The 17475-nt window shown below is 44.3% G+C and overlaps 2 protein-coding genes and 1 long non-coding RNA gene across 9 annotated transcripts in view; 1 reads left to right on the top strand and 2 right to left on the bottom strand.

Moving 5' to 3' along the window:
* The window catches only part of zmynd11 (zinc finger, MYND-type containing 11), a 69417-nt gene extending 60388 nt beyond the window's left edge, over positions 1-9029 (bottom strand). For 3 of the 4 annotated variants that reach the window (XR_009791659.1, XM_061796219.1, XM_061796220.1), the window contains exons 1-2: positions 8895-9029; positions 3615-3750 (exon numbers count right to left, since the gene is read on the bottom strand). Coding sequence is in view for 2 of the 4 variants with exons in the window: in XM_061796219.1 (XP_061652203.1) it covers positions 3615-3745 (131 nt within the window). In the remaining 2 variants the exon portion in view is untranslated. The remainder of the gene's footprint in view (positions 1-3614; positions 3751-8894) is intronic. The other variant, XM_061796221.1, reaches the window with a different exon arrangement.
* LOC133488422 (uncharacterized) overlaps positions 8924-17475 on the top strand; it is an 18074-nt gene continuing 9522 nt past the window's right edge. Inside the window, exons 1-2 of the long non-coding RNA XR_009791660.1 lie at positions 8924-9056; positions 16889-16977. This is a non-coding gene — a long non-coding RNA (uncharacterized LOC133488422). The remainder of the gene's footprint in view (positions 9057-16888; positions 16978-17475) is intronic.
* LOC133488421 (vasoactive intestinal polypeptide receptor 2-like) overlaps positions 14442-17475 on the bottom strand; it is a 22493-nt gene continuing 19459 nt past the window's right edge. For 3 of the 4 annotated variants that reach the window (XM_061796222.1, XM_061796223.1, XM_061796224.1), the window contains one exon: positions 14442-17201. In XM_061796222.1, the coding sequence (XP_061652206.1) occupies positions 17028-17201 (174 nt within the window). In that variant the 3' untranslated portion in view covers positions 14442-17027. The remainder of the gene's footprint in view (positions 17202-17475) is intronic. The other variant, XM_061796226.1, reaches the window with a different exon arrangement.

Below are 17475 nucleotides of genomic sequence, written 5' to 3'. Positions count from 1 at the left end.
CAACAATGACCTCGCACGCTCAGGGCAATCTCTACGATTGCTCCCTACATCCTAAACTAATAGCTGGGATGGTTCACACGGCACGTTGGCAAGAGCCTACGCTCACGGCACGCCAAGCGAGCCCTGGTGGCCATTGTTGTCACAGCAACGCCAAGCAAGCGTCGCATTGCCACAGATATTCCCGCTACGGACAACACCCCCCCCCTGTCTCTCTTAATTCCAGCAGACAGACAGCCTTTGTGGCAGAGATGTGGGCGGAGAAGACAACAAAAAGACCTGATCTAGAATCCAATCATCCACAAGATCATCTTGGAACTTTCCTCATATTTGGAAGATTTTAGGAATAGAAATTGTGTGATTGAGAAAAACAATTATTCAGAGTAGGGCTCAACGATATGGCTTTAAAATAAAATCTTTTTATTGATTATTTTTTATTTATTATTTATTTTATTTTTCCATCTTTTAAAACCCCATGATCTCAATCAATTAATGAAGATGTCAACCGCGGTTGACTTTTCCTCTCTCGCTGTCTTTTTTACATCGTGTCGGCACCCACGATGTTGAAAAAAAGTAACAAGCCTCTTTTGACAAAGAAGTAGAAAATACAGAAATCTGATTTCATATGTAGGGAGTCAAAGTCATCAAAACATAAATACTCAACCAAACTAATCAATTAGCTTTATGTCTAATACCCATACAAAATATGTATGAGAGGTGCCAATATTATTTTTGTCAACTTGTGGTGGCTATCATCACATTATATACTGTAGTATGTGTGACCTTTAATGTATGTGGCTTTAAAGTGGCAGGGTCTAGCCTGGTGAGGCATGTGGTAGTCAGCAAATGAGAGTGTAGAGTTGGATGACTGTTAACGGGGTAAACTGTTAGTCTTTCTGTGTTGAGTGACTAGGCGCCCGTTGCGGCTGTGCTGCTAGTATATGAATGAGCTTTTAAAGTTTTTCTATTGTTAGTATTTGTTCAACAACGCTATTGAAAGAGCACCGGCAGCTTTGTCTCTCCTTGACCACCTGTGGAGGGATTTCAATTCGCTCTAACTCGCAGTGGCAGGCTATAGTAAATTAACTAAATTAAGTGTGAAATTTCCCCTGGGTTAATGCTATGTGTTAGTCTGTGTTGACAAATGATCACCGCAAAATCACCTGATATAGCAAAGAAGAAGTGGGACACTGAGAGGACCGAGGAGAGGCGAAAGGAATACATTGAGAAGAGACATAGGGCAAAGATAGAGGTGGCAAAGGCCAAACAAGAGGCATACGATGACATGTATGCCAGGTTGGACACTAAAGAAGGAGAAAAGTATTTATACAGGTTGGCCAGACGGAGGGATAAAGATGGGAAGGATGTGCAGCAGGTTAGGGTGATTAAGGATAGAGATGGAAATGTGTTGACTGGTGCCAGTAGTGTGCTAGATAGATGGAAAGAATACTCTGAGGAGGTGATGAATGAGGAAAATGAGAGAGAAGAGGACAACAGGAAGCAGAGCTGGAGGTGGCGGAAATGAAGATGTTGAGGTTCGCTCTCGGAGTGACCAGGTTGGATAAAATTAGAAATGAGCTCATCAGAGGGACAGCCAAGGTTCCATGTTTTGGAGACAAAGTTAGAGAGAGCAGAGTTCGATGGTTTGGACACATCCAGAGGAGAAATAGTGAGCATATTGGTAGGAGGATGATGAGGATGGCGCTGCCAGGTAAGAAAGCTAGAGGAAGACCAAAGAGAAGGTTGATGGATGTCGTGAGGGAAGACATGAGGGCGGTTGGCGTTCGAGAGGAGGATGCAGAAGATAGGCTTACATGGAAAAGGATGACGCGCTGTAGCGACCCCTAAAGGGACAAGCCCAAAGGAACAGAAGAAGATAGCGAAAAAGCTGAGATATAAAATATGTCCATCCATCCATTTTTCAAACCGCTTTTCATAAGTAGGGCATGCTGGAGCCTATCCCAGCTATCTTCGGGCGAGAGGCGGAGTACACCCTGAACTGGTCACCAGCCAATCGCAGTGTACATATAAACAACCACTCCTACTCACATTCACACCAACAGGCAATTTGTAGTCTTCAATTAACCTACCATGCATGTTTTGGGGATGTTGGAGGAAACCGGAGTACCTGGAGAAAACCCACGCAAGCACAGGGAGAACATGCAAACTTCACACAGATGAGGCCGGATTTGAACCTAGGTCCTCAGAACTGTGAGGCAGATGTACTAAACCAGTCGAGCACCGTGCCGTCAAAATTAGATATGAATGATTTAAAAATCCATGATACAATGGGACTAGGTCTGGGCGATTCAGGAAAAAAATTATAATATGATTAATAAACAATTATTCATTGATTTCAAAACTTAGTATTTATTTAACTACCAAAACAACTTTAAATGCAGTACAACTTAAAGCAACGACCACAAAATAAATTAGTAACCAGTAAAAGAATAATATATTAAAATAACAGAAATAAAAAAACAATACCGTATTTTCACGACCATAAGGCACACTTAAAAGTCTTGAATTTTCTCCAAAATGGACGGGGCACCTTATAATGCGGCACGCCTTTTGAGTGCACCGAGTTCCATCCATCCATTTTCAACACTGCTTATCCTGGTTAGGGTCGCGGGACGCTGGAGCCTATCCCAGCTGACCTCGAGCGAAAGGCGGACTAGACCCTTAACTGGTCGCCAGTCAGTCGCAGGGCACATATAGACACGGACAACCATTCGCACTCACATTCACACCGTCACTGAGTGGGAACTGAACCCACGCTGCCTGCACCAAAGTCAGGCGAGTGTACCACTACACCATCAGTGACTCTGCACCGAGTTCCAACATCTAGAAATGTTGTTGTGTGATGAGCGCTCTGCTTGACATTTTTTATTTATTTGTTTTTTTGAGTATTTTCTGCCGACACGCTGCTTACACAGAGGAAAAGCGGACGTGGCTGAGGACAGGGGAAGGTGCGTGAAGGATGACGCTAAAGCCACGCCCCCGCGCCGGGGTGTGTTTTTTTTTTTTTTTTTTATTAAGCGTTTTTCTTTGATTATAATGTTTTTATGATCGTGAGAAGCCAAAATCGGAATCACGATTAAAATTCACCCAGCCCTAAAATGAGACATGGCGCGATATGGCGAGGGATGACTGTCGTCAGTGCTTTTTGGCAGTTTCAAAGGCTTCATTGCCCGATTTGTGAGACTTGCCACATATTACACAGAGCAGGATTGGTGCGTGACAATCACTTGTCGAGATAAACCTGTATTTGAAGTAGGACATTTGATATTGTCTCTAAAATGTGGCTCTCCTTTTTCTTGAATGTTGTAGGCTCTTTTTCTTTGGTCTCATCATTAGCATTCTCCCCTTTTCTAAAGAAGCTCTAAAGATAGTTTATTAATTTTGCTGAATTGGGGGCTTTTTACTACCATCTCATGTGACAGAGACAAGCGCTCTGATTTGTGTGTCTAAATGCACAGGCGGATGCACCCGTTTCTTTTTTTGTTTTTATTTTTAAATAAAACTTCTTTGATGGTCAATCAATTCTTTTTTGCCCAGTCTCTGTGTAGGACCCGGTACCAAATAGTAATGAATTCTATTGCAGAAGCGGCACTTACTTGGAGATACGATCCATGTTGGCAATTTGCTTCTGGTTGCGGATAACCTCGATGGCAGCCCACACATACTGGACCACTTTGGGATCCGCCAACCTCTTTTTCTCCACGCGGGACATCACTTCCTTATTCATCTCAACTGTGATAGAACACATGAAACGCGTGAAATGGACCTGTTAGCGCAGTAAAACCTTGAAAGTCACCGCTGAAGTCGTAAAATTTGTAACTTTTATACATTTGAACAGTATCTGCATGTAAACCAGCACTGAAACCTCTGACATCACGAAAACTGTTATCTGACTAGTTAGGTGTCATTTTTAACTGCAATCACATTGTTACTCCGACGGGCAGCGCCAGTATCAGAAGCAGTTTGAAGACACAGCTAAAACCATCTAAGAAGAAGAGTCTAGCCCTGTCTTGGCGCTCTGCTCACCATGCAGACCACCATCCGCACTCCCCATTCCCACAGTTATATTAACCGCTTCATTCACAAAGTCTGCACAACTTTAATGGCGATCTCTGTCTAAAATGTCTGCAACAAATAATAAAACTCACCTCATTCATCCCAATTGTCATTGTTTAAGAAGTTAATGTGGGATACTATTAGGGGTGTCCCGATCCGATCTTTGAGATCAGTCCGATATCAGCAAAAAAAAAAAAAAAAAGATCAGATCGGACTGGATCAAAAATCTCAGATTTTACCACTGTTATTCAAGCAGTCCATACCATGCGCCGCTCCAGCACTTCTATCCAGCAGCGCCCTTCCAGGTCTCACTGTCACTGCCAACGTGAACGTTGAAGTCCCCCAGCGGAACGGGTCAGTCTCCAGCAGGAGCCCCTTCCAAGGAATTCAAAAAGGCTGGGTACTCTGAACTGCTGTTTGGTGCATAGGCACAAACAACAATCAGGACCTGTCCCCCCATCAGAAGGCAGAGGGAGGCTACCCTCCCATCCACCGGGGTGAACCCCCACGTACAGGCACCGAGTCGGGGGGCAAGAAGCATGCCAACACCTGCTTGGCACCTCTCACCGTGAGCAACTCCAGAGTGGAAAAGAATCCAACCCCTCTCAAGAGGACTGGTACCAGAGCCCAAGCTGTGTGTGGAGGTGAGCCCAACTATATCCATCCGAACCTATCAACCTCACAAGCCAGCTGGGGCTCTTTCTCTGCAGGAGAGGTGACATACCACGTCCCTAGAGCCAACTTCTGAAGCAAAGGTCCACATGTGGTGTGCTCATGAGAAGGCCACCAATGTTGCCTTTTCGGGCTGTGGCCAGCCGGGCCCCATCTGCGTACACACATTTTCTTATGTTACAGCCTTATTAAAACATTTAATAAATTCATTTTTTCCCCTCAAAATTCTACACACAACACCCCATTAATGATAACATGATTTTTGTTCCCTTTTCCCTCTGGAGCCAGGCCTGGAGGTGGGGCTCGAAGGTGAGTGCCTGGTGGCCAGGCCTATAGTGCATTCGGTAAGTATTCACGTTTCACTTTTTCCACATTTTGTTATGTTAGAGCCTCATCCCAAAATGGAATAAATTAATTTTTTTCCCTCAAACGTCTACACACCACACCCTATAATGACAATGTGAAAAAAAGTATTTTTAATTTTTTGCAAATTTATTAAAAATAAAAAATTAAGTAATCACAGGTACATAAGTATTCACAGCCTTTGCCACGAAGCTCAAAATTGAGCTCAGGTGTATCATGTCTCCACCGATCATCCAGTCAAAACAACTTTTTTTCACATTGTCATTATAGGGTGTTGTGTGTAGAACTTTGAGGGAAAAATGAATTTATTCCATTTTTGGATGAGGCTCTAACAACAAATGTGGAAAAACTAAAACGTGAATACTTACCGAATGCACTGTTGGCCCGGCCACCAGGCACTCACCTTCGAGCCCCACCTCCAGGCCTGGCTCCAGAGGGAGCCACGGTGACCTGCATACAGGCAAGGGAAACTTAGGTTCATTTATTTTTATCATAATAAGGGGTTATTTGAGCCGTTCTTTGTATGGTTCCTCGCCTAGGACCTGTTTGTCATGGGTGACCCTACCATAAAGCCCCAGAAAACCAAACCATTCTGAAGCTGAGAGAAGACGGAAAATCGATCAGAGCAATAGCACAAACATTGGGCACAGCCAATACAACAATTTGGAATGTTCTGAAAAAGAAAGAAACTACTGGTGTACTGAGCAAGAGACATCGAATAGGTCGGCCAAGAGTATCAATAGCAGTTGATGACAGAAACATTGTGGTGAGAGCTGTGAAGAAATACCCAAACACACTGATCAGTGGCATCACTGCCAACCTCCACAGGGCATGGGTGAAGGTATCACAATCCACTGTTTGAAGAAGACAGAGAGAAGAAATATACAGGCCATACCACAGGATGCAAACCACAAATCAGCAAAAAGAATCGGAAGGCCATATTGGATTTTGCAAAGTAGTACAGAGATGAGTAACAAAAATTTTAGAACAGAGTTTTGTGGACTGATGAGACCAAGATTAACCTCTACCAAAGTGATGGAAAGGTCAAAGTATGGAGAAAGAAAGGATCTTCTTATGATCCAAAACACACAAACTCAGCTGTGAAGCATGGTGGAGGTAATGTCATGGCTTGGGCTTGCATGGCTGCTTCTAGAACGGGCTCACTAGTCTTTACTGATGATGTAACTCATGATTGAAGCAGCAGAATGACTTCTGAAGTCTACAAAACTATCTTGTCTGGCCATTTACAGAAAAATGTATCCAAACTAATCGGGTGAAGCTTCATCATGCAACAAAACAATGATCAAAAACATACTGCCAACACAACAAAGGAATTCATCAGGGGGGAAAAGTGGAAGGTCATAGACTGGCCCAGTCAATCACCGGACCTTAACCCAATAGCGCATGCATTTTACCTACTGAAGAGGACACTAAAGGGAGAAACCCCCAGAAACAAACAAGAACTGAAAGAGGCTGCAGTAAAGGCCTGGAAAAGCATTTCAAATGGAGAATGTGGTGAAGTCAATGGGTCAGTTATTGCCAGTAAGGGTTATGCCACCAAATATTAAATCTTATTCACTTTAAGTTAATTTAATATCTGCTCCAATACTTTTGCTCACTTGTAAAGTGTGTGGCTTCAAACAAAAGGTGCTCTTTCCTAAGTTGTTTAACATACCTAGATTTAAATACCATGAAATAAAAGCTGGAATTCTGAACTTTTGTCTCATATTCATCTTTTGATCTGAAACCTAAATGTCTTCAGTATACAACAAAAACAAAGGAATTGACCTTACCCTTGCAATTCTTTTGGAGGGGACTGTATAACATGAGTGTGCGGAATGGTAGTTAGCGGGGGTTTTTCTTTTTTCTTTTTTTTTTTTTAAACCTAAAATGGTAATCACTAGAGCGCTAATGCTAATCGCAAATGCTAACCGTTCAGCAAAGGGTTATTTTGTTGTCTCAAATGCTGTTCAGTTTATACCATACGCTCAGTACCAGCATATGCAGTTTAAGGATAGAAGTCCAGCCCTCATAAATGAGAATAAAATGCATGTTCGTAGTAAAAAAATAAAATAAAATTGGGCGGAAAAGTATCTTAATTTCTTCTAAAAAAAGATTCAATAGTGAAAGCCCAAGTTTGTTCAGTCTCCAGAAGCAAAACAAAAGCAAAAAAATATTTGCATTAAAAGGTCACTGTTCTGCTTGACGTTTCTTTCACCAAAAGCTTGTTTACGCCGCTTTTTAGACAGAAACGTGTTTTTGCTGAAACCAACCCATGTTCTACAGCTGATTACTATAGAATACTTATTCTGTGGGTCTTGAAAAATCTGTCAAAATGTTCGGAAACAGCTGCCAGTGAATGAGTTAAGAGCAAGATGATGAGGCTTCTAAGCTCCAGCAATAGCCATTGTTCCCACAGAGCAGAGGGAATATACAGGATGCTCTGTTTCTACTGTAAACGTTGCTGCTCTGTGTGTTAAAGTAGCAGTTGTTTGAAGGCTTATAATTAGCGTAGCTAAGCTATTTTCCACTAGACCATCTATGGCATTTCACATTATATGTTAGGATAAATGTAGTGTACTTGGTCAGAAGAAATTATATGGTTTGGTTGAAAATTCTGGAGTTTAATTATGCAATATTTCCTTCTCTCTCATGTCAGTTTTCAAATAAATTTCAACTGCATTGACCCAAAAAAAAAAAAAAAAAAAAAAACTTTAAGCAATCATGCTTTGTCGCTTATTTGGAAAACAGTGCCAGCTATAGAATGAGAGCAGGCACTAACAAACCCTTTTAAAAAATGTGTTTTATTCAGGGTTCACTAAATACTGAAATTATGATAACCTCATCTATATTTATTCACAAATGTCATCGTTCAGTGGGAAATGAGGACCTGTTGCGTAAACGACAAAACAACTGTTCTGTTGTATGAATGGCAACAGGTGGCGACAGAGGTTAATTAGGTTAGCGTGAACAACAAATATACAACAATACTGCATATTCTTTTTGTGACATTTTGGTTTGGTGGTGGAGTGCCTTGAGATTTTTTTTGTAATGTAAAAATATGTCCCAAGGCTCCATAAAGCTTGGCAAACAAAATGTACGACACATTTATGTCGTGTTGTCAATCAATCACTGATGCTGACACTAACCACGCGCTTTGCTTCCCACCAGTTGAGCCTTGTATGTCATCAAATAGTTATATTATATTATACGAGAATGATGGTAAAATAAGTGGGTTTTGTCCACAAAGAGACAACCTTGGCAGGCAGGCCACGAACGCTGCATCCACACACACACGCGCGCGCGAGACAGACTGCGGCTAGCAGCTAGCACGCTACGAGACAAATTGTTTAAAAAAAAAAAAAAAGAGCCAATAAGCATCCAAATTAATATTTTTTTTAATGGCTAATATCCCAATTAAGCTCAACGTGAGACTGGCCACTAATAAAACGATACGACAAGGTGGGTTAGTTCGCAATGCTAAAATGTTGTGACGTTGCTACGTCTGGCTAGCCAGCTAGAAAAGCGATTAAAAGAAGAAACATCCCTTCTCGCTTTTTGTTTGTTTATTTCCGGAAAGAGTCGACACTTGGCGCAATGTGGTACAACAGTAGTTTGGCGATTGTGGTCAGTCCCCTATTGGTTTGTTTTGGACGGCGCCATGTTGACGGGACCACGGCGGAGGGAACTCGTAGTTAGCCGTCTAGCAGTTTACGTCTCCGGCCAGCCGAGCCGCGGCACCGTCTGCTTGTCTGTCAACAGAGCCCGATTTTGACGCCACTCACCTACGGGGACAGCGTCGCCAGCACACCGGCAACGATGAGGATCCACGAGGGGTGCGGTTTTTACACCCGTGGCGGCCGCACCGGACCGGGCAAAGTGAGGCGAGGCTGCGGGGCGGCGGTGCGTGTCCAGCCGGCCACTGTGGAGCAGCGCGCGGTTGAGAGGTAAACAGAGCACCAGGGGAGGGGAGCTGTACAGGCGGAGTGCGGTACTGCAGTTTCGAGCAGGTAGTGTTGTATCGTTCGCGAACGTTTCGTTCAAAAGTACGAATCTTTTTAGTGAACGTATTAAACTGAATCAGATTATGAAATGAGTCGTTATTTGAGGTTGGCCACAACGAGCGAGTCAGCTAGGAGCGCAAACGGAACTCCTGCAGCGTTCTGTCACTCACGTGTGAATATTTGGCCAACAACCAATGGGCAGGCAGCGTGCAGGCGGGGGCGGTACTTCACTAAACTACTGCCATGTGATTCGTGATTCCCCAGCGTCACTCACTTCAGCGACTGACCAATGAGCAGCCAACGTCAGGCAGCACCGTGTAAGTGGGGGAGGGACTGAATTGAACTGAATTGCTGAACTGAATGTACTGAATGTACTGAATTGGATGGAGTCAGCCACGAGTGATTCGTTCGTTGAACTTCTTCGTTCGCGATCTGCTATGGAGCGACGTACCAGTATGTCTGAAGTGGACTGTTCTGTCATGAGTTACTCAAGCGGAGGTTCACTGCGAACTAGTACGATGAGTGATTAGTTTGCGCAAGGAACGACGTACTCCATGAACGTACTCATGAGTGATTTTAACCGTTCGTAGTGGCGTCCTAGCGGGGGTAGCTTTCACTGGCGTCCGTTTCTTCAATCTCACAACTAATGTTTCTGTAGATGGATGGATATTATTATTATTATTATTATTACTACTACTAGGAGAGGAACTACATATCAGCAGTCATACATCCATCCATCCATTTTCTACCGCTTAGCTGAGGTTGGGTCGTGGGAGCAGTAGCTTTAGCAGGGACGCCCAGACTTCCCTCTCCCCAGCCACTTCATCCAGCTATTCCGGGGGGATCCCGAGACATTCCCAGGCCAGCCGAGAGACGTTGTCTCTCCAGCGTGTCCTGGGTCGTCCCCGGGGTCTCAGTGGGACGTGCCCGGAACACCTCACCAGGGACGCATCGGGGAGGCATCCGAATCAGATGCCCCAGCCACCTCATGTGGCTCCTCTCAGTGTGGAGGAGCAGCGGCTCTACTCTGAGAACCTCCCGGATGACCGAGCTTCTCACCCTATCTCTAAGGGAGAGCCCGGACACCCTGCGGAGGAAACTCATTTTAGGCCGCATGTATCTGGGATCTTGTTCTTCACAACCCACAGCTCGTGACCATAGGGGAGGGTAGGAACGTAGATCGACCGGAAAATTGGGAGATTCGCCTTTCGGCTTAGCTCCTTCTACAACGGAGTGATACAAAGTCCGCATCACTCCAGACTCTGCACCATTCTGCCTGTCGATCTCCCGTTCCATTCTTCCCTCACTCGTGAACAAGACCCCAAGATACTTGAACTCTGTCTCATCCCCGACCTGGAGAGGGGAAGCCAATGAGTCCGACTTACTGCCGGCAATGCAGACCAAAATCTGACACCGGTCGTACGGGAACTGAACAGCCCGTACCAGGGGGTTCGGTACCCCATACTCCCGAAGCACGCTCCACAGGACTCCATTAGGGACATGGTCAAACGCCTTCTCCAAGACTACAAAACATATGTAGACTGGTTGGGCGAACTCCCATGCACCCTCGAGGACCCTGCCAAGGGTGTAGAGCTGGTCCACTGTTCCACGGCCAGGACGAAAACCACAATGCTCCTCCTGAATCAGAGATTCGACTTCCCGATGCACCCTCCTCTCCAACACCCCTGAATAGACCTTACCAGGGAGGCTGACGAGTGTGATCCCACTGTAGTTGGAACACACCACCACCCCAGTCTGCACTGTCCCCGATGTCCACGCGATGTTGCAAAGGCGTGTTAACCAGGACATCCCCACAACATCCTGAGCCTTTAGGAACTCTGGGCAAATCTCATCCACCCCCGGGGCCTTGCCAGCGAGGAGCTTTTTGACCACGTTGGTGACCTCAACCCCAGAGATAGGAGATCCCGCCTCAGAGAACCCAGACTCTGCTTCGTCATGGGAAGGCGTGTTGGTGGAATTCAGGAGGTCTTCAAAGTATTCTCCCCACCGACTCACAACGTCCCGAGTCGAGGTCAGCAGCGCCCCATCCCCACTATACACAGTGTTGATGGTGCACTGCTTCCCCCTCCTGAGACGCCGGATGGTGGACCAGAATTTCCTCAAAGCCGTCCGGAAGTCTTTCTCCATTTGCCTCACCGAACTCCTCCCATGGCCGAGTTTTTGCTTCAGCGACCACCAAAGCTGCATTCCGCTTGGCCAGCCGGTACCCATCAGCTGCCTCAGGAGTCCCACAGGCCAAAAAGGCCCGATAGGACTCCTTCTTCAGCTTGACGGCATCCCTCATCATTGGTGTCCACCAACGGGTTCGGGTATTGCTGCCACGACAGGCACCGACCACCTTACGGCCACAGTTCCGGTCGGCCGCCTCAGTAATAGAGGTGCGGAACATGGTCCACTCGGACTCGATGTCCCCCGCCTTCCCATGAACATGAGCAAAGTTCTGTCGGAGGTGGGAGTTGAAACTCCCTCTGACAGGGGATCCTGCCAGACGGACATTATACGTTTGGGCCTGCCACGTCGGAACGGTATCTACCCCCACCATCGGAGCCAACTCACCCCCAGGTGGTGATCAGTTGACAGCTCCGCCCCTCTCTTCACCCGAGTGTCCAAGACATGCGGCCGCAAGTCATGACACGACCACAAAGTCGATCATCGAACTGCGACTGGATGGTGAACGTCGATGGACAGCCATTTTCTCCAGAGATGCTCAATTGGGTTTAAGTCAGGGCTCTGGCTGAGCCATTAATGAAACGTCACAGAGTTGTTGTGAAGCCACTCCTTCGTTATTTTATCTGTGTGCTTAGGGTCATTGTCTTGTTGGAAGGTGACCCTTCGGCCCACTCTGAGGTTCTGAGCACTTTGGAGAAGGTTTTCGTCCAGGATATCCCTGTACTTGGCCGCATTCTTCTTTCCTTCGATTGCAACCAGTCGTCCTGTCAGTGCAGCTAAAAAACACCCCCACAGCATGATGCTGCCACCACCATGCTTCACTGTTGGGACTGTATTGACAGGTGATGAGCAGTGCCTGGTTTCCTCCACACATACCACTTAGAATTAAGGCCAAAAAGTTGGTCTCATCAGACCAGTGAATCTTATCTCTCACCATCACTCCATGCGGGACTTTGCTAAACGCTAACGGTCCCATGTCACAACGTCGTACAGCCCTGTGGCTTTCTGTGGGCTGAGCCGTCCCAAAAGGCGGAATCTAGAATTGCTCCTGGTGGATTTATCAAATACTTTGATAAATTTGTGTTGCAAAATTGATCCAGTGTTAGCTTGCTCTAATCACCAGTCGTTCTCCTTTTATGTCGTCGTAATTGGCGAGGTTTCATCAGGGCTTCTGTCATTTGTCTGACACAAATCGTCTTTGTCCGTGTGAACATATGTGAACATACAGTGCGTCTTTTTCCTCTGGTTTGACCTCGGCGTGGAATCCGCGGGAAGACAATGGACACTCGTGCGTTCCCACCAGAGACCACTGACCCGTGAGCTCCATGACAGCCCCTGACAAGCTTGAAGCTGCATGCAGCAACATGAAGACATCAAGGCACACAATTGAGCCCTCTGTCCAATCACATACGAGGACTGGAGATCATTACGGGAACATACAGTATACTCTCCATTCTGTTTGAGTACAGTGAACCCCTGTTTATCGTGGGGGATAAGTTCCGGAACCACCCATAATAGGTGAAAATCCACAATCGAGAGAGACCATATAAAAAGCTTTAAAAGAATAGTTTGTACTGTATTCATTTCTTTGCTGTGGTCTCATCCTCAACATCGTCTGTCAGCATTTGTCGACTATTTTTCCACGGTGAGGATGATCGTTTCAGGTGTCTGACCGGTCCTTGGGTGAGGCCTAGTGACGATGGCTTTTGCCCTAGCGCACTCGGTCCCTTTCAGTAAACCCCACGATGATGTCAAAGCTCCTCCAGTGAGCGCCATGAACAACATAAACACCTCCCCCCAATAAAATAATAATAAAAAGACGGACTGCTCATGAGCCCGCGACCCTAGTGCGGATAAGCGGTAAAGAAAATGGATGGACTGCTCCTGAGTCAATGTCAGGGCACATATTGGCAAACAACGGACTGGTCGCCAACCAATGTCAGGGCACACGTAGAAAAACAAGCATTCCCAGCCATAGACGATTTCTTGGTCTACAATGAATAACGATTTAAAACAATGAAAAACAGTCTTAAATTTCAAATGAAATCCAAACCTGCAAGAATGTCCCTGGCGAATGAATGAAAAGTTGTGAATTGATGTCAGCAGTCAAGTGAGTCTTGTGCAGCAATCAGGAGGCAAGAATTTATCCAATTAAAGTGAGCGTGCCTGTGAATATTCACATTCATCTAGGTCATTTCATTCTCAGGGCACTGAATGGAATATTAACGAGGGAGTTTCCACCTAAGGACACTTGTTGACAGACGCTAGCCTTTCTGCCTAACGACTGTCCTTTTTTTTTTTTGCATTCCAAAAGAATATCATACGTGGTTTGGGGCATGCCTCCAACTTGAAACATAAATAGTTGAGTTTTTTCATCACCAACTCAGGCTAACCTAACAACTGATGAAGCCTGCTCGGATGAGAGGCAAAACGTCTTCTAATCTAAGATAACCACAACAGTCCAGTTGCGATCGATTCAATGCCCTAAGAATTGAATTGAGCTTTGTTTTTGTTTTTTTTTGCCAATTCCAGATAAACACAAGCTCATCAACAGAATGAAATCCCACTGGTGTTCACGCTGAATAATTCATAAAACGGTGAAAGTGTGACTAATCAATCCCCCCGCGAAAGGTATTTTTTTTTGCTCCTGTTTGACGACCAAAGCAGCTTAAACATTTGTCACACATGGCTGTATATCTGTTAACACCCACTATGAAAAATTACTGTTGTTTTTGGGAGGTTTATTCAAAAACAAAATTTTGCTCTGGAGGTTGACTTCAAAATTATTATTATGTTTTGCATCATGCATAATCATTTGGAATGGAGTCTCGTATTGCTGCTCCATGTGTGTTAAAGTATCAGTTGTTTATAATAGGTTTATGCTGTATACTGTATGGTATACTGTATTATGTAACAGCAATGCTAATTTCTGTTAGCCTGTGTATGGCATTTGGAGTTACAGTATATGTTAGCAAATTTTGTGGTTTGGTAGAACATTTATGTTTAATCCTCTTCTTTTGTTAGGTTTAAAAATGTATTTAAAAGTTTATAATTATTTAACAGCCATGCCAATTTCGTCCAGCCCGTCTGGTGCTTTGGATTATATGGTAGCATTTAACAGCAAGAGAGGAAGACAAGTGCGAAGGAATACATTTTAATAGTCTTTTTACAGGTCTAAGTGTGTTTTAAAGTCACATTTTGAGATTATACAGATACGCCAGTGAGTGATAGATGGACACAGGCACAAAAGGACAGTTACAACTTTTATAACAACGTGACCGACATTCATTGTCTTAGCACACTTTAAACACTTATTTACACCTCACATCGTATAAAACACTTTTTTGACACACTTTCAACAAGTATTTACATTTGTATACTGTAAATGTATGCTGACATCTTGTTTGTTGCATGGATCAAGTGATAAGTTTCTTTGTCGTTTTTGTTTTTTTTTCTTATATTGATGAAAAAAAAAAGGGCTCCAGGCAAAAGGACAGTTTTGTCATCCAGGGAAAAAAGGCCAATGCCAGAGCACCACTAGAGGTATCTGTGTGCACGTCTCTGTTAATTAAGGAGACCAATGAAACACATTATGGGACTTCGATGACTATGTGTGCCCCAAATAGATGAGTGGAGTCTTGCACCTAATAAAAGTTGAACAATTGGTAGCATGATTGCCTTCAGCCTAGATAGTACTATAATACTATTTTTTTTTCTTCTATTGTTAACACTTGTGAAAACGTACAGGTGACTTCATAGAGGCGCTCATATTTAACCAGAGACGATCCCTTTCAAACTGAGCTGGTGCCAGTTACCGTTCACACTGCCAAAACAGAGTTAAAAACCTTAACCGAGGCTTTAAAACTGAAATCAAAACCCGAACCTTGGTTTGGAATGTTAACCCAGGCTTCAAACCATCATTTCCTATTCTAACACTGTCTTGAAACCCTAATCCTTATTCGAAAAGGCATCCCTGACTTGAAACACTGCATTGGCCTGGCTTAAAACAATACTGTGAAACCCTAACCCTCGTTTCAAACCCTAACCCAGGCTTGAAACCAGCACTTCAATCCAAACACATACAGGATACTACTGGAATATGCCTTTGAGTATTATTGTGTGCTCTGTTTCCATGTGTTGCTGTTCCTTGTGTGTAAAGGTAGGAGTTGTTTGAAAGTTTATAATCAAAGTCACATGTATGCTAAATTCTGCTAGCCCGTCTATGGCTTTCAGCATTATACATTAGCATTAAGCTAGTAGACTTTTGTTGATATATGGCTTTGGTCAACATTTGTGTGTTCAGTGCCAGCCCTCCCAGTTAACATGGATATTTGACTTGTCAAGCAGTCAATGGCAGTGACTGTGTTCAATACACAAACCCCAATTCCAATGAAGTTGTGACCTTGTCTAAAACATAAATAAAAACAATACAGTGGACCTGATATAACGGATATCGGATAAAACAGACCGTCGATTAGCTTCGATTTGTCACTTAAAATGCCGTTGACAAAGTCTGTCAGTTCCAGAATTGGCCGTTGTTGTTTACTGGCGCTGTGGCACAATGCACGCAGAGAATGGGACTGATGTATTTCCAGGTCACAGATATACAATTTGACTACATTCAAGTCCAACAGATGGCAGCACAGGGGATGACTGGTTAGAACATCTGCCTCACTGTTCTGAGGACCTGGGTTCAAATCCAGCCTCGGCTGTGTGGAGTTTGCATGTTCTCCTCGTGCCTGCGTGGGTTTTCTCTGCGTTTCCTCCCACATCCCAAAAACATGCACGGTAATTTGATTGAAGACTAAATTGCCTGTCGGTGTGAATATGAGTGCGAATGGTTGTTTGTTTATATGTGCCCTGCGATTTGCTGGAGACGAGTTCAGGGTTACCCCGCCTCTCGCCCAAAGATAGCTGGGATAGGCTCCAGCACGCCTGCGACCCCTGTGAGGATAAGCGGTACAGAAAAGGAATGAATGATAGTCCATTGGCAGCCATGTTGAATGTGGGGCATTGACGTGGCGGCCACGTGATGACGGTTCCATCGTCTATTGTGCGTTGAGAGTGTGGCATGGCTGCAGCGTTAACTCTGAGGAATACAAAACAAGTCTCTGGAGTCTGGAACATGCTACTTTTGGTACAATAAGTTTTTTTTAGAAAATGGATTTGGATCTAGGAAGCACACCAATTCCTCACGGCTTATGAAAGCGACTTGCCTATGTTGAGTACTGTACGTCAACAATGTCACCATGACCAAGCACACCGGTATGGTAACATTTCAAACAAGCTTTTTTTCATATAAATTTACAATAACTGTTATTAGTCCATTCTATCAAGGGTCCACTGTACAATGAGTTGCAAATTATTTAAACTACATTTAATTGAATACACTACAAAGAAGATATTTAATGCTCAAATTGATGAAGATTGTTTTTTTGTTTTTGCAAATATTCTCTCATTTTGAATTTGATAACGAATACTTTGAAATGTGCTAAGTTTAAGTGTGATTAAATAAGTTTAAAATTGTTTCAAGTGTGTGGAAGGGATAAAATGGTTCAAAATGTTTCTATGCTCTCTCTTCACAGATGGTTTACTTATTGCAGGTGCATCTGAAACACATCACCAGCGATAACTGGGGGTTCACAGTGGCTCCAAACCAGCTCAGCGAGAAAGGGTTAGTACATTTGACAACCATTCAGAAGCATTGACAGTTAGGCAGCACGGTCACAGCACGGTGGTCTCAGACTGGAGGATGGACTGAGTTCTGGAGGTGCGTTGGAAGTGGACCGTGTGTTCAGAACCTTTCCCAGAGGCCAGTGTGATGCTTAACCGCTGAGCTCGCTTCAGGCTGCAGTCCACACACAAGCTACGCCACTTCCTCGTCAGCTCGCCTTGCACCTACACACAGACGCACATCAGTGTTAACTTTTAGAGAAATTTCAAAGTTGGACGCATCCCATGAGAATTTATGGGAAGAAACTGCAATAAACAAGGAATTTACAAAATGCAAGGTTGCTCTTAACACATTCACTAACGTGGACATTCCTATTCGTCAACTGGAATCCAACTGTTTACTGCCACTGACAAATACAGTATATTCGTAAAGTATGTTATTACTTTACTTTACGTGCAAGTGTCTCGCCCAGCTCGTCTCTGAAAGTCAAGCTTCTAC

Source organism: Phyllopteryx taeniolatus, chromosome 14 (genome assembly GCF_024500385.1).
Source record: "Phyllopteryx taeniolatus isolate TA_2022b chromosome 14, UOR_Ptae_1.2, whole genome shotgun sequence".
NCBI lineage: Eukaryota > Metazoa > Chordata > Actinopteri > Syngnathiformes > Syngnathidae > Phyllopteryx > Phyllopteryx taeniolatus.
This window is presented reverse-complemented; position numbering and strand designations above follow the sequence as displayed.